The 16027-nt window shown below is 37.5% G+C and overlaps 1 protein-coding gene across 5 annotated transcripts in view; it reads left to right on the forward strand.

Annotated features, from left to right (window-relative positions):
- The window catches only part of GLCCI1 (glucocorticoid induced 1), a 133138-nt gene that overhangs the window by 110436 nt on the left and 6675 nt on the right, over positions 1 to 16027 (forward strand). For all 5 annotated transcript variants that reach the window (XM_050782957.1, XM_050782958.1, XM_050782959.1 and 2 more), the window contains one exon: positions 3578 to 3788. In XM_050782957.1, the coding sequence (XP_050638914.1) occupies positions 3578 to 3788 (211 nt within the window). The remainder of the gene's footprint in view (positions 1 to 3577; positions 3789 to 16027) is intronic.

Consider the following 16027-nt stretch of genomic DNA (forward strand, 5'->3'; position numbering starts at 1 on the left):
CAAGGTTAATATTGATATGTACAGATTTGATCCTTCATTGTGTTGTGAGCTGGTTATTATGCAGACTTAATTGTGTAGTTGCTTTATAGTGTCACTGTTCTGTGTACTTAATTGTGTTTTTGTAGTGGCTGATAATGTTCTTTCTTTTCCAGATTTAGCACTCCTTTCAGGATCTCTTTTAAAGCAGGTCTGGTAGTAATGAATTCTCTTACCATTTGCTTGTCTGAAAAGGATCTTATTTGTCCTTTGCTTATGTGCTTAGTTTGACTGCATATGCACTTCTCGCTTGGAAATTTTTTCTTTAATAATGCTGAATATAGGCTCCCAATCTTTTTGGCATGCAAGATTTTGGCTGAAAGGTCTGCTGTTGGCCTCATGGGGTTCCCTTTGTAGGTGACCTGCCTATTCTCTCTAGCTGCCTTTAACATTTTTTCTTTCATTCCAACCTTGGAGAATCTGATGATTATGTGTCTTGGGAATGGTCTTCTTGTGTAGTATTTGCAGGGGTTCTTTGCATTTCCTGAATTTGAATGTTGGCCTCTTTAGTGAGGTTGGGGACGTTTTTATGGACAATATCCTGAAATATGGTTTCTAAGTTGCTTGCTTTCTCCTCATCGCTTTTAGGGATGCCAGTGCATCGTGGATTTAGTCTCTTTACATAGTACAATATTTCTCAGAGGCTTTGTTCATTCTCTGTTATTCATTAAAAAAAATTTTTTTGGCCAGGCATGGTAGCTTATGCCTGTGATCCCAGCACTTTGGGATGCCAAGGCAGGTGGATCTCCTGAGGTCAGAAGTTCAAGACCAGGCTGACCAACGTGGTGAAACCCCATCTGTGCCAAAATTACAAAACATTAGCCGGGCATGGTGGTGGGCACCTATAATCCCAGCTACTCAGGAGGCTGAGGGCAGAGAATCTCTTGAACCCAGGAGGTGGAGGTTGCAGTGAGCCAAAATTGTGCCATTGCACTCCAGCCTGGCAACAAGAGCAAAACTCCATCTCAAAAAAAAAAAAAAGGAAAAAAAATTTCATCTGACTTAGTTCAGAGAATCAGTCTTTAAGCTCTGAGATTCTTTCCTCAGTTTGGTCTATTCTGCTATTAATATTTGGGATTGCATTATGAAAGTCTTGTAGTGTGTTTTTCAACTCTCTGATCAGTTTGGTTCCTTCTTATAATGGCCATTTCATCAAACAGCTCCTGTATTATTTTATGGTAATCATTAGATTCCTTGGATTGTGTTTTGGCTTTCTTCTGAATCTTGATGACCTTCATTTCTATATTCTGAATTCTATCTTTCTGTCATTTCAGCCATTCCAACCTGTTTAAGAACCTTTGTTGGGGAACTAATGTGGTCATTGGGAGGAAAGAAGACACTGTGGCTTTCTGAGTTGCCAGAGTTCTTGCACTGGTTCTTTCTCACCTGTGTGGGCTGGTGTTCCTTCAACCGTGGCATAATTTGTACAGTTGGTTGACTTTTCTGGATGTTTTTAGAGTCTGAGGCATTGTACAAGGTTTTTATTTGTAGCTGAGTTATTGTCTTTAGTTTCACAGGAGGGTTTATTAGCAAAGTATTTTTTGTATTGAAGTTTGCACTGTGATTGAAGTTTGATGGCCCTTAAGCGTAATGGCCAGTAGGTAAGCTCTTGCTCAGCCACGTGGCTCTTCTGTATTTCCTCATGATTGCAACTGTGCTCCCTCTCAGTGCTCTGAAAGTGTGGGCTCCTCTCCCACTCAAGTGCTGGCTGCAGATCTTGGCTTGGCACTCCCAGGCTTCAGCCCTGGGGTGAGCTAAGGCTTTATGTTCTCTCCGAGCTTGGAGGCAGCAGGGGAAGGGAACTTGGCAGTGGCTATGGCAGAGGGCCTTTCACTCGTCTCTGGGGTCCACCCCAGAGAAATGCAGAACTGCTGCCAGTCAGTGTGATTGGCTTGGAGTAGGACAGCTGCATTGTGGGCTCAAGCTGGGGGGATCCTGGGGGAGACAGACTGACCTCTTCTGAGGGCAGTGGCAGCTTGCTGGAGGTGTGGTTAAAGCACTCAGGGTCTTTGCTCCTTTCCTAGTCCAAGGGTAGCAAGGGGAGTACCACTGCAGTGGTAATGGCAAAGGGTCTTTTGGTGCGTCTGGGACCTCCACTTCAGAAACACAGATCCGCTGCTACCAGGATGTTCAGGCAGGGGGTGGGGCAGCTGTGCTGCTGGCCTGAGCCAGGAGCCCCACCAGATGAAAGGTGGGGTGCCGAGGGCTCACAGGGAGGAGATGGGCTCCTCTCTGTATGGTGAGTATGTCATGCTAGTAGTGCAAGTAAAGCCCTCAGCCTCTTTGTTTCTTCTCCAGTCCAGGGGCAGCAGGGGCAGAACTCTAAATGAAGTTCTCATTTGCAAAGTTTTGGATTTCAGCCTTCACTTGTTTGGTATAGAAAATATTGATACATTTTGAATCTCACCTGATTTTACCTTCCTTCATTTCCCCTCTCGACAGTGTTTCTAAAATCTCTGAAATGACAATGATCAGAGTAAGAGCAGTAGACACAATAAATAGTGAAAATAAGTTATAAATAAATTAACAGCATATTGGTTCTTTTCCCTAGCATTGCAATCCTGTGTGTTTAATAACAGCAAATATTTTCAATTATATAGTAACTTAATATAGAGAATTTTACTTGTTAACCTCACTTTGTTAGCACACAAATGAAGAATATGGCGTAAGATGTATTTTTACAGAAGCAGAGTAGTTAGGTAGAAAGAGTCCACTGCAGCAGCATCTCTGATGCCACTTAATTAGCTGTGTCACTGAACTATAGGTTCCTCATTTGTGAAAACAAAACAATGGACCAGTGAGCTCTGAGGTACCCTCAGGTCCAAAATATATGGCTCTATGATGATGGTTTCCTTTTTTCTCTTTCTGCTACTGAGAACAAGGTATTCAAACTAAGGAAAATTACGAGTAGTCCTACTTAGTTGGATACCAAATTAGTAGAATTTGACATCCAAATTCTTCTAATATTAAAATTCTTCTGAGTTACATTAATAACCTCTATTGATTACTAATAGAATAAACCTCTTTATTAGAAATTTTGGATCATTTGCAAAGGAAATAGAAACTATGGTTCTGTTCATGGCCTCTAAAAAATTAAAATAGGAAGGAAGAACAAACAGAAAAATCTGTACCTGTGAATATGAGATTTCACTTTTTCTTACAAGCAAGTCAAAGTGATTTTTTTTTAGCTTTGTTAATTCATTCAGCAAATGTTTACTGAATATCTGCCATGTGCCAGGAGTAGTACCAGGCACAGGACTCCTGCTGTCCTTGAAGAGTTTTGTGGAATGTGCTGACCTACAGGTACATACAGTGAGCTATGGAATTTTTAAGGCCAACAGTTTGTTTGAAAAGAAATGTTTAGTTCAATAAAGGTAACATATATAGAAATTAGCTTAAGATACAAGCTTGATCTTTAGCCTTTGAAGAATAAATTGGGTCAGTAGTGGTGGAATAGGAAATCAAAGGAAATACTATGCGCTTTCTATGTAGATGAATGTATGCACCAGCATTTGGATGTTTAATGGTATTCCTCTTACAGCCGTTGGACATACCAGATGGTCGAAGAGCTCCACTCCCTGCTCATTACCGGAGCAGTAGTACTCGCAGCATTGACACTCAGACTCCTTCTGTCCAGGAGCGCAGCAGTAGCTGCAGCAGTCATTCACCCTGTGTCTCCCCTTTTTGTCCCCCGGAATCCCAGGATGGTAGCCCTTGCTCAACAGAAGATTTGCTCTATGATCGTGATAAAGGTAAGAATGGAATCGTCCACTTAGAGGGTTTGTTATGGGGCCTTGCTCATTATACCTTGTCTTAGACCATTACATCCTTTTTTTTTCTTTTGTTGAGTGGTGACATTGTTAAAGATTGGTTAATCTAGGTTTGTTTGTTCATTGGTTTCACATACCCCCTTCTTTGTGACTCTAACAAACATCTTCCATAAATGTGTCAGAGAAGCACAGCGCATGGTTCTAACAGCTAATGAAAGCCATAAAATGGAGTGTGTACAACTTCATATAATACATAGGTCTTTTCCTTGGTATTGTCCAGAGCGGATGATGGTTATGGTAAAGTTTATGTTTCTCAAGCTTAAAGTTAGATTTTATAATCAGATTGATTTGCGAGGAAATCATTTCTAAAAATTCTGTTGGAAAAGAGTGTATTTTTAACCAAGTTTATAAAGCTCAGTGAGTACCTACAGGACATCAGGGATTATATTATAGTATGTAGATAAATTATTAACTGTTGAGACCCTCTGGGATTCTTATTTCCTATCAAGCCCAACTATCTCTCCATGTTCTTCTATCATTGTGTCTACCACCACTTGTCTGCCAACACTCCCTGGGTTCTTTCTGTTTCTAGCCCCCTAAGACCTAGCTACAGAAGGCCATGTAGACTGCCCAGCTTCTACCTTCCTACCTACTTGCAAAGAAATACTGAACTTATGTTTATAACAAATTTACTGCTTGTCACCATAGAGAAATAGGTCAATGGCAACAAAAATGTAAAACTATACAAAGTTATATGGTTATAAAATCTTAGTTTTACGGTCCTTGTTCTGAATTGACCCCATCCCCTATGATTGATATGTTGTTGTATGTAAAATGCCTAGATCATAAGTGCTCAGCCAAATGAATTTTTACATGTGTGTGCTCATGAAACCACTACCTAGGTCACGTATAGATATAGAAGATTTTTATTATCCCACAAGGCTCCTTGCGCCTCTTCCCCAATAGCATCCTTCCTCTCTCCACTTGAAAGTAACCACTTTGCTGACTTCCATCACTATAATTTAGTTTCCCCTGTTACTAGACTTCATACAAATTGAATAATGAGGTATATATTCTTTGTGTCTAACGTCTTTTACTTATTATATGTAACTCTTCTTAGATGTTAAGTGGAAGCTACTTTGGATTTTGTCCTCTGCTTTTATATGTGGGTAGATCTTAACAGTTCTCCCCTTTCTTGTTGACTCTTTCATTATTGAAGGCCTTGTGGACCCCCTTCCTTCATTAAGGATATATTGAATATAGTACCAGATATCTCTTGGCTTCACGTGGGAAGCCTCCATGTCTTAAAATGTCAGACTAGGAAACTTTCATTTCACTGAAGCATCCTGTGAGAATAAACACCTTTAATCACTTCCTCACAACCTTTTAATGTGGATGTTTCACAATAAAACATCTTGCTTCCAGTAGGAATGTTTGTTTTGAAGGTAAATGGAAATGATAATAGTAACTTGATTTAAGTTGTGTAGGTGGTAAATGGAGAAACCAGTCTGTCTTGATTCCAAACTCATATTCTTTGTTATGCCAGTAGAAAGGATAAGTACAGTTCAGGTTGGCCACTTTTGCTACTTAACACTTGTACCTGGGGTAAAAATGAAAAGTAGAAATAATGGTGGTAGTACAGCTAGACAATTAATTCTGGAGTTCTGTTTTCTTTAATACTGTGGATAATTGAGAGATGCTGAACCAAAAAGAAAATGGTATTGAGAAGATGGTAGATGAGTTCCATTTTGGTTAACTAGTTGTGAGATTGCCTTCAGGGCCTCCCAGTGAATAGTGGTTTCTGTAGCTCACAGGTCTTCACTTACATCATAAGTTTCAAACAGTGTGTGTTATTTAATATATAATAGCTCTTTTTCCTAAAGATATATAATCTATTTTATTATGAGAAGGTATAATCATGTCATTCTCCTGCCAGGGTCTTTTGCAGGAGATGTTATAACATAGAAGTTAAGAGTAGCACTGGCTTTGGGACCATAGGAATGCATTTGAAAATCCTGTGAAGGTTTGGACATAAAACCTGCATTAATTCTCAAGGATTTAATGAATAGTAGCTGCTGCTATAAAAATAATCACCTTTATTATCACCTGTTAGTTTCCCTAATCGTTTCAGGAAAAAATATCAATTATTTAACTTCCACAGCTTAGTCAAAATCACCTTCTCTGGCCTAGTTTGTGTCAGTTATCTAATAATATTAATTCTGACCATTTCTTAGACAGGTTAGACCTTTTCCTAAGTTTGCCTTTGTTGGTATATTTTCCTCTATGTCCTTTTGTTCTTACATACCAGATATAAGCCTGCATAACACTAACTTCTTTATACTTTTTTTTGTTTGTTTAATATGTAAAATGAGAACATTGGTTCAGATCATCTCTAAAGCTAAGGTTTTTTCCTAATAGTTAAAAAATATTTCTTAGTAAAATAGGGTAATAATACCTACCTCATATCATTATTGGGGTTACATGAGATATAGCAAAATGCGTAGCACAACTTTTTGGCACATGGCAAACAATTAGTGGTGATGAATGTTGCTTAATAGTGATTTTTTTAAAATCTCTTTAGAACTTATAAATATAGAATGGGTTTCAGAATTATTTAAGACATTTCTCTGTTTTCTACAAGATCACCTCAGTTTGAGAATTAAAGCCCTATGACATCAGTTTCATAATATCTACCATATTTAGCTGAGAGGCATTATTTTGTGATTAAGATCAAGTTGATGTTACTATTCCCTGGAATACTGTGTAGCCCTCTGTTATGCAATACAAGGTTTCTAGTTCTCAAACAAATCAAACACTATAAAGAGAAAATGAAAATAGCACCTATCCCTTTTATATATGTAAGTATGTACACATAGGTATTTTAGAATTGGGAGTTGAGATTTATGTATTTCAACTGAGGTTATACTTCTAGTTTATTTAAGGAATACTTGTTGAGCATTTATTGTATGTCAGATATTGTACTAGAGAGTGGAGAAATAGAGATGATTAAGATGTGATATCTGTCTTTAAGGAATTTATAGTCTAGTAGGAAGTAATTAGGAATGTAAACAAATAATACACTATTAGACAATGATGTTTAGAATATTAAAAGTATAAAGGAAGGAGTTGTCCAGAAATTTTACAATTTCTGGAACTAATATGTTATGTCATTCAAACTGTAGGCTAGTTTCTGACTCATTTCTTCTTCATGTAAAGCCCAAACTCTGGGTTTTGCTGTTTTTTAAAAATACTATTTCTGTGATCCCAGCATTTTGGGAGGCCAAGGCGGGCAGCTCAGTTGAGGTCAGGAGTTAAAGACCAGCCTGGCCAACATAGTGAAACCCCATCTCTACTAAAAATACAAAAAGTTAGTCAGGTGTGGTGGCATGCAGCTTCAGCCCCAGCTAATCAGGAGGCTGAGACAAGAGGATCAGTTGAACTTAGGAGGTGGAGGTTGCAGCAAACTGAGATCACATCACTGCATTCCAGCCTGGGCAACAGAGCAAGACTCCCATCTCAAAAAAAGATACTAATTCTTTCCTATAATGTATGTTTTCTACAATAAATCATAAATTGGTGTTTTGTTTATTAGAGACATAAAAGGAAGCTGTATAGCTTTCCTAGAGCTTTTCATCATTATGAAAACAGAATGAATTCTATAATTTTGAAGTTAACTAGAATTGATTTGATTTGGAGTACCTACATATTCTGCAGTTGCTGTAGAGAGATTTGTTCTGTGGTAGAGTAACTAGTTCAGACATCTGTAGGAGCCTGGATAGACATGGAGGGGAGAGGGATAGCTGCAGTGAATAGCTGCCCTAATGAGGGATGTGCTGGTGAGCTGATTATTTTTCTAGTATTCGTTTTATATACGTATTCTTTTTCTGACTTTGCTAACGTTATTTTTGTGTGTTCCTAACATCTATTTGCTATGAATTATGTATCATTTGAGACCTATAAAATAATTTTAGTTGCATCGCACATTGGTTTTTTTCTTTGCCTGTATGGATTGCAATGCCAGGACAAAAACACTCTGTCAAGAAAGTTTCAACTGTTGAGAGACTGTTTCAAGTGAATGGGTTTTTGGTGTTTTGTTTTGATTTTTTACTAGATTTTTCCAGTAACCTAAAGATTGAAGGCAACTTGGTCACACTGGTCACATGTATAAAGTTTCCAGGCTAACTAATAGCCATAGGAACTACTACTGCTCTTCTCTGTGCGGAGAATTCAGAGATCCAGAATAAGAGCACTCATCTTGACATCGTCAGAATGTACCCTCAGAGGTAGCTTACATTCTTCCACATTATCATACCCAAAATAAAATGCAAGGAGCAAAAATAGCCATTTATGTAATACAGATGGCAGTGTCAGAATATTAGTTGCTTAAGCAGCTCTGCCAGCATTGCTTGATGGTAGCCAAACTGGTGCTGGGCAAGCCACAAAATGTAGACTTCAGTCAGCTACTTATCATTGATCTTTGGCACAGTTCACTTATGCAGTTGTTATAAAATTCTACAGTTTTGCAGGATATTTTGGAAACATTGATTATTATAATCATGAAATAAATGGAATCATTTTATTCAGGCCAACTACTGAGAGTTGTATTCCAAGAGTCCATAAATTGATTACTTATAATTTAAGCTATATTTTCCTGAAGGAACAGTGTACACTATGTGGATAGAGTTTCCCAAGCCAATGCATATAAGCCTATTTAACTCATTCTGTGATTTAACTCGTAAATATTCATATTGCTAAACTTTTAGTGTTAGGACTGAGCCTCCCTTGGTCTTAGGAGAAAAAAAAGTATTATTTTGTCTTTCCAGGGTCTAGGCTTGACCCTAGGCAGACTTCTGAAACAGACTGCTTTTGGCATCTTCCTATTCCTTTATACATACATTTTAACATACTTGTATTTATCTCTAGGGTTCTATTTCTTGACCTTTTTTTTGACCTGTGCCCTTACTATGCTTTAACCCTCTATTTTTTAGGTAATCAGCCAATATTTTATGGCAGTTTTCTTTTGGGGGTTTATATTGTAAAACCAGATATGATGGGTACACTTCTTTGAGCTACCACACCTTGAAAAATCACTGCTTTTGAACCTGGATGTGTTTATCAAAATATTCTCTTGATATGGTTCTATGATGCTTATTATCCTAGAGGAACCTTTTGGTGGTAAAATTACAGAGTATAAAGATATTATTCCAACAAAGGAGTTAGTCTATAGGTTAAAATTGATCTATTCTAGAATTATGTCCCAAGGTCGTTTTACCTATCTTTCTTTCAAGACAGCATCTTAAGATACATACATTCCAGTGTCTAACAGCACAAAATAAGTATCCAGTAGATGCTCTTGTCCCTTCTTTCTGAAAATGTTAACAATTGTACCAATGGCAGATACTGTGATAGCTGTCTATGAGTTATTATTCATAATTCAAAACTACTTAGGTATACAACTCAGTTTTAGCCATTATTGCTGTTTAGAATATAAGCAAATCAAAAAATTTTAACATACCTGCATATATGTTTCATTTAATCGCTTATCTATTTACCATGATGTTAGCTCCAACAAGAGTAAATGACCATATTTTGGTCATTGCTTTACTGTCAGTAAATAAACTAGTGCCTAGCACAGTGTAGTGCTTAATGGAGATTTTTTTTGAGTATTAAGACCTTTCTTCATGATATGTCCATTTTTTAACGGATATATTTTTATAGCTATGTTGAAAATGTGTTTTCTTTGAATTGTTAAATTTTATGTTAGGCTTTTAATGTTCATGAAGAGTGTGTGATACTCTTCATAAAAATAAAAACCAAGAGTAATTAAACTAAGATTATGCTAAATTTAGTGATAGGCTCTTGGTGGGAAAGAGGCCATGAATTTCAAATTTGTTGTTGAAATAAGGGGAAAGGAAGTAACTGCCAAAACTGTTTCATCTTCCCCTTCTTGCTGTTGGTCTTGCTGGTAACCAGTAAACTCTGATAGTAACTGGGTGGAAAATAATAGGTGTCAACTAGGTTCAAGGAAAAGGGAATCTGTTGGATTTTTCCTCCCCCATTATCTTTTGTGTTCCTCTGAGAAGTATCAACTCATAGGGACCACTCCTTACACTATCTCTTTGTGACACTGACAGAAGGCAGACCCAATGAAGCTCTTGGCTGAGCTATAAGCCTTTAATTAGAAACAGAATGTTAGATTGGAAGGAACTTGATTCATCTGGTCATCTCCTCACATCTCTAATGAAGACACTGGAGTTGAGATAGATCCAAACTTAGTGAAACAGGTAGCGTAACAATAATGAACATTGACTCTGGGGCAGCCAGGTTGAATCCCTGCTCTGCCACTTAATTATGTGCCCTTGGACAAGCTACTCAATCTATCTGTATCTCAATTTCCTCACCTATAAATTGGGGATACCTGTCTCATAGAATTGCTATGATGATTAAATGTGTTCAGGTGATTTTATTTGTATTATTTCCAACAGTATCACCACAGTCCTATAGGTCGGTGACGCGGTCATTATTTAAAGGTCCCAGAATCTGAGGGTTAGAGAAATTAAGTAACCTAGCTAACTTCCATGGCATCTAGCTGCCAACAAAGATATTCTGTAGGAACCTGATACTACATCTTGCTGCCTTTGCAGAAGGAATAGTCTTTACATGAGCATTCAGCTGTGAAAGGGCCCAGTGTGTAGAGAACAGTAAGATACTGCACGGTTGGGGTATGGGGTGAATGGTGGAGAGTAGAAAACAGTTTGACTGGAGAGTTAGAAAGTTCACTGTTTCGTAAGGCCCCTGTAAGCTTTGCTAAGAGAAATGAAAAGCCAAGGAAAGATCCTTTGTCAGCTAAAGGATATGACCAGCTTCACATTTAAGAACTATAACTCACATTGACACAGAAGTAGAAGCAGTAGGAGGACAAGATAAGTAGCCATGTTAATAGTCTAGTCTTGTGATTTTCAAACTTTATTTATTCCATACCCTTGTTAGCAATTTTGAATCTGTACCCCTAATAAAGTTTATATATTTCTAGGTGACATATGTATATAATTCATTCTACAAACTGTTAAAGTTTACTTGTTTTAAAAGATAAAAAGTATGTATAAATGTAAAAATAAATATATTTAATTGCTGATATTTTTTCCTACATGTCAGCAGATTGTTTCATGCTTCTTAATTGGGAGACCACAGGTATAGGGCAAAGATGAGGAAGCATAGCAAGGTCAGAGGAACTGGAGGAAAGGGGCTGAAGAAAAGTCAACAGCATTTGGTGGCTGATTAGCTGTATGAGGTGAGGGAGGAGGAGGAAATCAGGATAACAGCAAAGTTCTTATGAAGTTCCAGCATGGGAGATGTGGAAATGATTACCATAAGGTAGTAAATATTGGAGATGGAACAGACTTTAAGGTCACTATAATGATGTTTAAGATTCCATGTTGGTTTCTGCCTAAAGACATTATAAGATCATTTCCTTTTAGCAAGATGTTTTTTAAAAAGAGGAAATACTAAATTTTATCTAATATTGCACTGATAACATTGATAGCATTTTGCTTTGCCTACTCTTTTGAACATAGTAAATGCTCAGTAAATATTTAAGTGAACATTTAAAATTGTAGTGAAAATTTTATTAGAAGTTCCAATGTTCTTTTTTCCCTAAATGTTAGTAAAGTTTACTTGTTTTTAAAGATAAAAGGTAAATATGTATATTGCACTGATTTTTTTTCCCTACACATCAGCATATTGTTTCATGCCTCTCTTATTGGGAGACCACAGTTGTAGGATATTAACATGAACAATGTGATTTCAGTTTTTTTTTTTTTAAACAACTGATGTTCCTGGAAATTTTGCCATTTAATAAACTTGACAATATAAAAATTAAGATTGTATTATAGTGATTTTCTTGAGATACCTACTTTTGTACAAGATACAAAATATTTTGTGTAATCCAATTTGTTTAGTTTTACCAATAAGATTTATAAGAATCGGACTTCTTCGACCCCCGTTTTCATGGGCTGGGGAACCTCACCGGAGAGCGCCGGCGCGACTTCCCTGGCCCCCCACACCTGAGGACCAGAGAACCTCGCCCGAGAGTGTGTGCATATTTGCAATAAAAGACTGCCACTTTCTTACGTACTTTGGCCTCATGTTTAATTGCTTAGCTCTCCTAAATTAAGTTACATTAAATTAAATTAAAACAGCTGGTGCTGAAACCCGACCTGGGAGGAGACCCCTCCTCAACATCCCCTAGGGGTCTAACGAACCTCCTCCCCAGCGAACCGGCTCCCAACCCAACCAGCCACCAACACCGAACAAGTGTTCCAGCTTTCCACTGGTGCCGCTCTGAGAATTTCTCCTTCGGCCAGAAGGCTCCTTCCAGCTCCTACACCTGGACGACGACTGACGGTGCCCACACTCGGAGACCCTGGTCACCCTCGCCGAGCCTAAGGTGACCAGGTTCTACTCAAGGATGAACACCCTCCTCAAATTTTCCCGCTTCCTCACCATTCTTCATCTTAACTTAACTGATTTTTCCCTCATAAACCCCATAGACACCCTCCTTCCTGACCCATCCCCCAACCAGTGGGTTTCCCAACTTTTTACTGTCATGTAAGACCTAGCTTGGCAGGGTGCCCTTTGTGATTTCCTAATTCCCATACTAATCCTCTGCCTTGCCTTATATTTTGCTCCCATTTTAATAAAATTTCCCTGAGCCAAGGTCCAAGAGATCACCTGAGTCACCTGCAACCAAATGCTCCTGCATCCCTACACCCAACTGCCAACCTCAGACCCTAACTATGCCCCCTAACAGCAGGAAGCAGCCAGACAGACAACGGCGCCCCAAATTCTTATAATCAATAAGAGGTTGGACTGTTTGGGTGAGGGAGAAAGGACAAGATGGAGAAAGGTGAATAAGGAGGCACAATCCATGTTGCTTCTGGGTTCTTCCTCACCAACTTTCCCGCGCGTGGGAAAATGCAGCCCATGCCTGGGAAGATGCAGATCAACCGAGCATGCACCAGGTGACGTCAATCTGAAGAGATCGAAACTTACCCGGCCACGCCTACGGAGACGCCCCATCACGCCTTTATCCCGCCCACTGCCCTCCGCCTTCCAGTACCAATGCATAAAAGTCCGCCGCCAGCAGGAGCCCGCGTGACTTCTTCGACCCCCGTTTTCATGGGCCGGGGAACCTCACCCGAGAGCACCGGCGCGACTTCCCTGGCCCCCCACACCTGAGGACCAGAGAACCTCGCCCGAGAGTGTGTGCATATTTGCAATAAAAGACTGCCACTTTCTTACGTAAAAAAAAAAAAAAAAAAAAAAAAAAAAAAAAAAAAAAAGATTTATAAGAATCATTATTTTAGTCTATAAATTGGTTTGAGGACCATTTTCAGTTTTAACTGTCATATCAGATTAAAAGTGACTTGTTTTCATTTTTAATTGTCATATCAGATTTAGAGTGAGTAGTTAGCCTATCAACAATAATAGTTAGCACTGTTGTTCTGCATATCAAGATTATGTTGTGGAAGGAAGCACTGTACTTACTTTGAGTATACAAAAACTAAAGAGTAATTTTTTGGCTTAGTTTGTAAGTTGGTATCAATTTAATTAATACTTATGGAATGACAAATGATTACAAAATATAAAATACCTCCTACATATAATAAATATTTAATTAATGGGCCTTGGAATGTAAGTTGAGTCCCAGTTATTAAAAAATCAATCTGATTTGAAACAAAGTTTCTAAGTGTAAGAAACAAAAGGTTCTCATGTCATTTTTCCCCTTTACTCTTTGCTGAATGCTGATCTAAAGGAGATCTTATGTATAACTGATGTCTTTGTTCATTACAATTCTTTAGCATTCTCACAAGGTGTTAACTTGGAATTTTAGAAAAACCTTAGAGGCTGTTTGTAAAAGCCTGTTCTCCTTACTTGTAAGTTTCCAAGTTGGTCTTGGAGTTAACTGAAAATACAGGCTTTTTAATACAATTGGTAATACAACCTGATTGTTAAAGTTTATTGCCAAGAAATGATATACAATTCTGTGTTTCTCCTGATTTCTTTAGGCCTTCAAATCCCATTATAGTTGATAATTTTATTTCCTGAAGCAGAATAAGTGTATTTTAACACTAGAGTAGTAATTTTGTTTAAGTACTATTTAGTCAATCATATTTCTACTTTAACTCTTGGCTAATTTTATGCTTTAGTATGTCATTGAGTAAAGTATACTCACTTTCCTAGTCAGTTAATTACCTGGGAAAGATAGAATAAGAATTACATTCTACTGATTATTGCTGCATATACTATAAAAGTATTTTCTTTGCATAGTAGTCTATAGAATCTGCATGCTTTAAGCATTGATTTTAATTTCAGAATGATACATCTCTTTACACTAAAGTATGCCATCTTGAACTGGCAGAGTTCATGCCAGGCAGTTATAAACCTGGACAACCTAGTACTCCAGATATTATTCTGCTTCTCTCTCAGAAACAAAATTTTATCTGTTTGTACCTGAGTAGAGTACACAAATCTATTAAAAACATTTCCTTTACTCTCCTCTCTCAAGAGGGAGCAGAATAGGCACTTAATTTTCAAATGGTTCATTTTAAATTTTCAGATTAGAAATGATGTGTTACTTTTTACTATTATAATAATAATATTCAGAGCTTACTGTGTTTCAGGCACTATCCTAATCCTTTTTTGTCCTTTGGTTTTGGGTTTTGTTTTTTTTTTTTGTAGAGAGGGTTTCACCATGTTGACCAGGTGGTCTCAAACTCCTGGCCTCAAGTGATCCTCCCGCCTCAGCCTCCCTAAAATGTTGAGGTGACAGGCGTGAGCCACCTCACCCAGCCCTTATCCTAATTTTCACAGCTGTCATGTCAGTGGTATTATCTATTTTATAGATCAAAAAACAGAGGGATCAGACTTACCCTATGCCATGCACCTAGGCCTAGGAAGAAGTCAGGTGGCCTCACTCCAAACTAATGTTCTTAACCATTTCGTGATTGGTTCTCAGATATGGCTGTGCTTCAGGTGCACTTGGGAGCTTTACCCCCACCTCCCCACCCCAAGGCAATGCTTGGCTCCTCCCCAGACTAATTAAATCAGAATCTTTCAGGAATGAGATCTAGACATTGATCTTTTTAAAACAACTGGTAAGTCTAATGTGAAAGAAACTCTGGTTAGAACCACTATTCTATTATTGCTTGTTTTAGAATTTATTTTACTTAATTTGATAAAGTAGTGTGATAGAGATAATGCACATCTATGGACTTAGGGCTAGATAGAACCATGGCAGAGATTTTACATACTACCTGCATAAATGAATCAACCTTTATATATGTGATATATTTTTTGAGATGGGGTCTCACTGTCACCCAGGCTGAAGTGCAGTGGTATGACCAAATGTATAATTTTGTGTACAAGAATTATGGGCCCCACAATATACCAGATATAATAAAAGTCAGAAGAAATTCAGAAAACTCAAGCTATACAAGTACATGTAGTTTAATGAATATTGTTTCTATATGAAATTCCAAACTTTAATAACTTCTCTAATTTTTCTAAGCTTTAATTCATTATCATTGAATGTTTAAAAGTATTTGATAAGCTACTTGTATTTTAATGGTAAATGTGGTGCAAATGCATATGTATGATCTGTTATAAAACAGCAATCACATTTTTCCATATTCTTGATTTTCAGAGTTGAGTGATTGTTATATATAAAAATGAGACGTGAATATAGAAATATGTAAATATATTCACTGCATTTAATTTTATTGACATTGGCTATGATGTTAAAAGTAATAAAGTAACATTTAACCTAATCTCAATTGTATTTCTAGTTATGATCCTATATTATTCTCTGAGATACCAGAATGAGAAAACTTACCATTACTGGTAAACAAAAGAGACTGAATTAAGATTACCATGAGACTTCTCATCTTGAATCTCCTGAGCAGGCATATTTATACTTATAATGTTCTGTTAGTGAAATGTGGCTATTAAATTCAACACAGAGGTTTAAATGAATAGTAATATTTTATACATTCAAGTCTGGAATGAGTAGCATAGGTTGGTCATATGGGTTGTTTTTAAAGCATGCCACTTTGTAAGGCAAGAAAAAATATATATGTAAAATATGTCATCTTTATATGTTAGAACTATTAAAGAAAAATCACAGAATTTTAGAGTTCATGAATGGCAGTTCCTTTAATTAT

This window comes from Macaca thibetana, chromosome 3, assembly GCF_024542745.1.
Source record: "Macaca thibetana thibetana isolate TM-01 chromosome 3, ASM2454274v1, whole genome shotgun sequence".
NCBI classification, from domain to species: Eukaryota; Metazoa; Chordata; class Mammalia; order Primates; family Cercopithecidae; genus Macaca; species Macaca thibetana.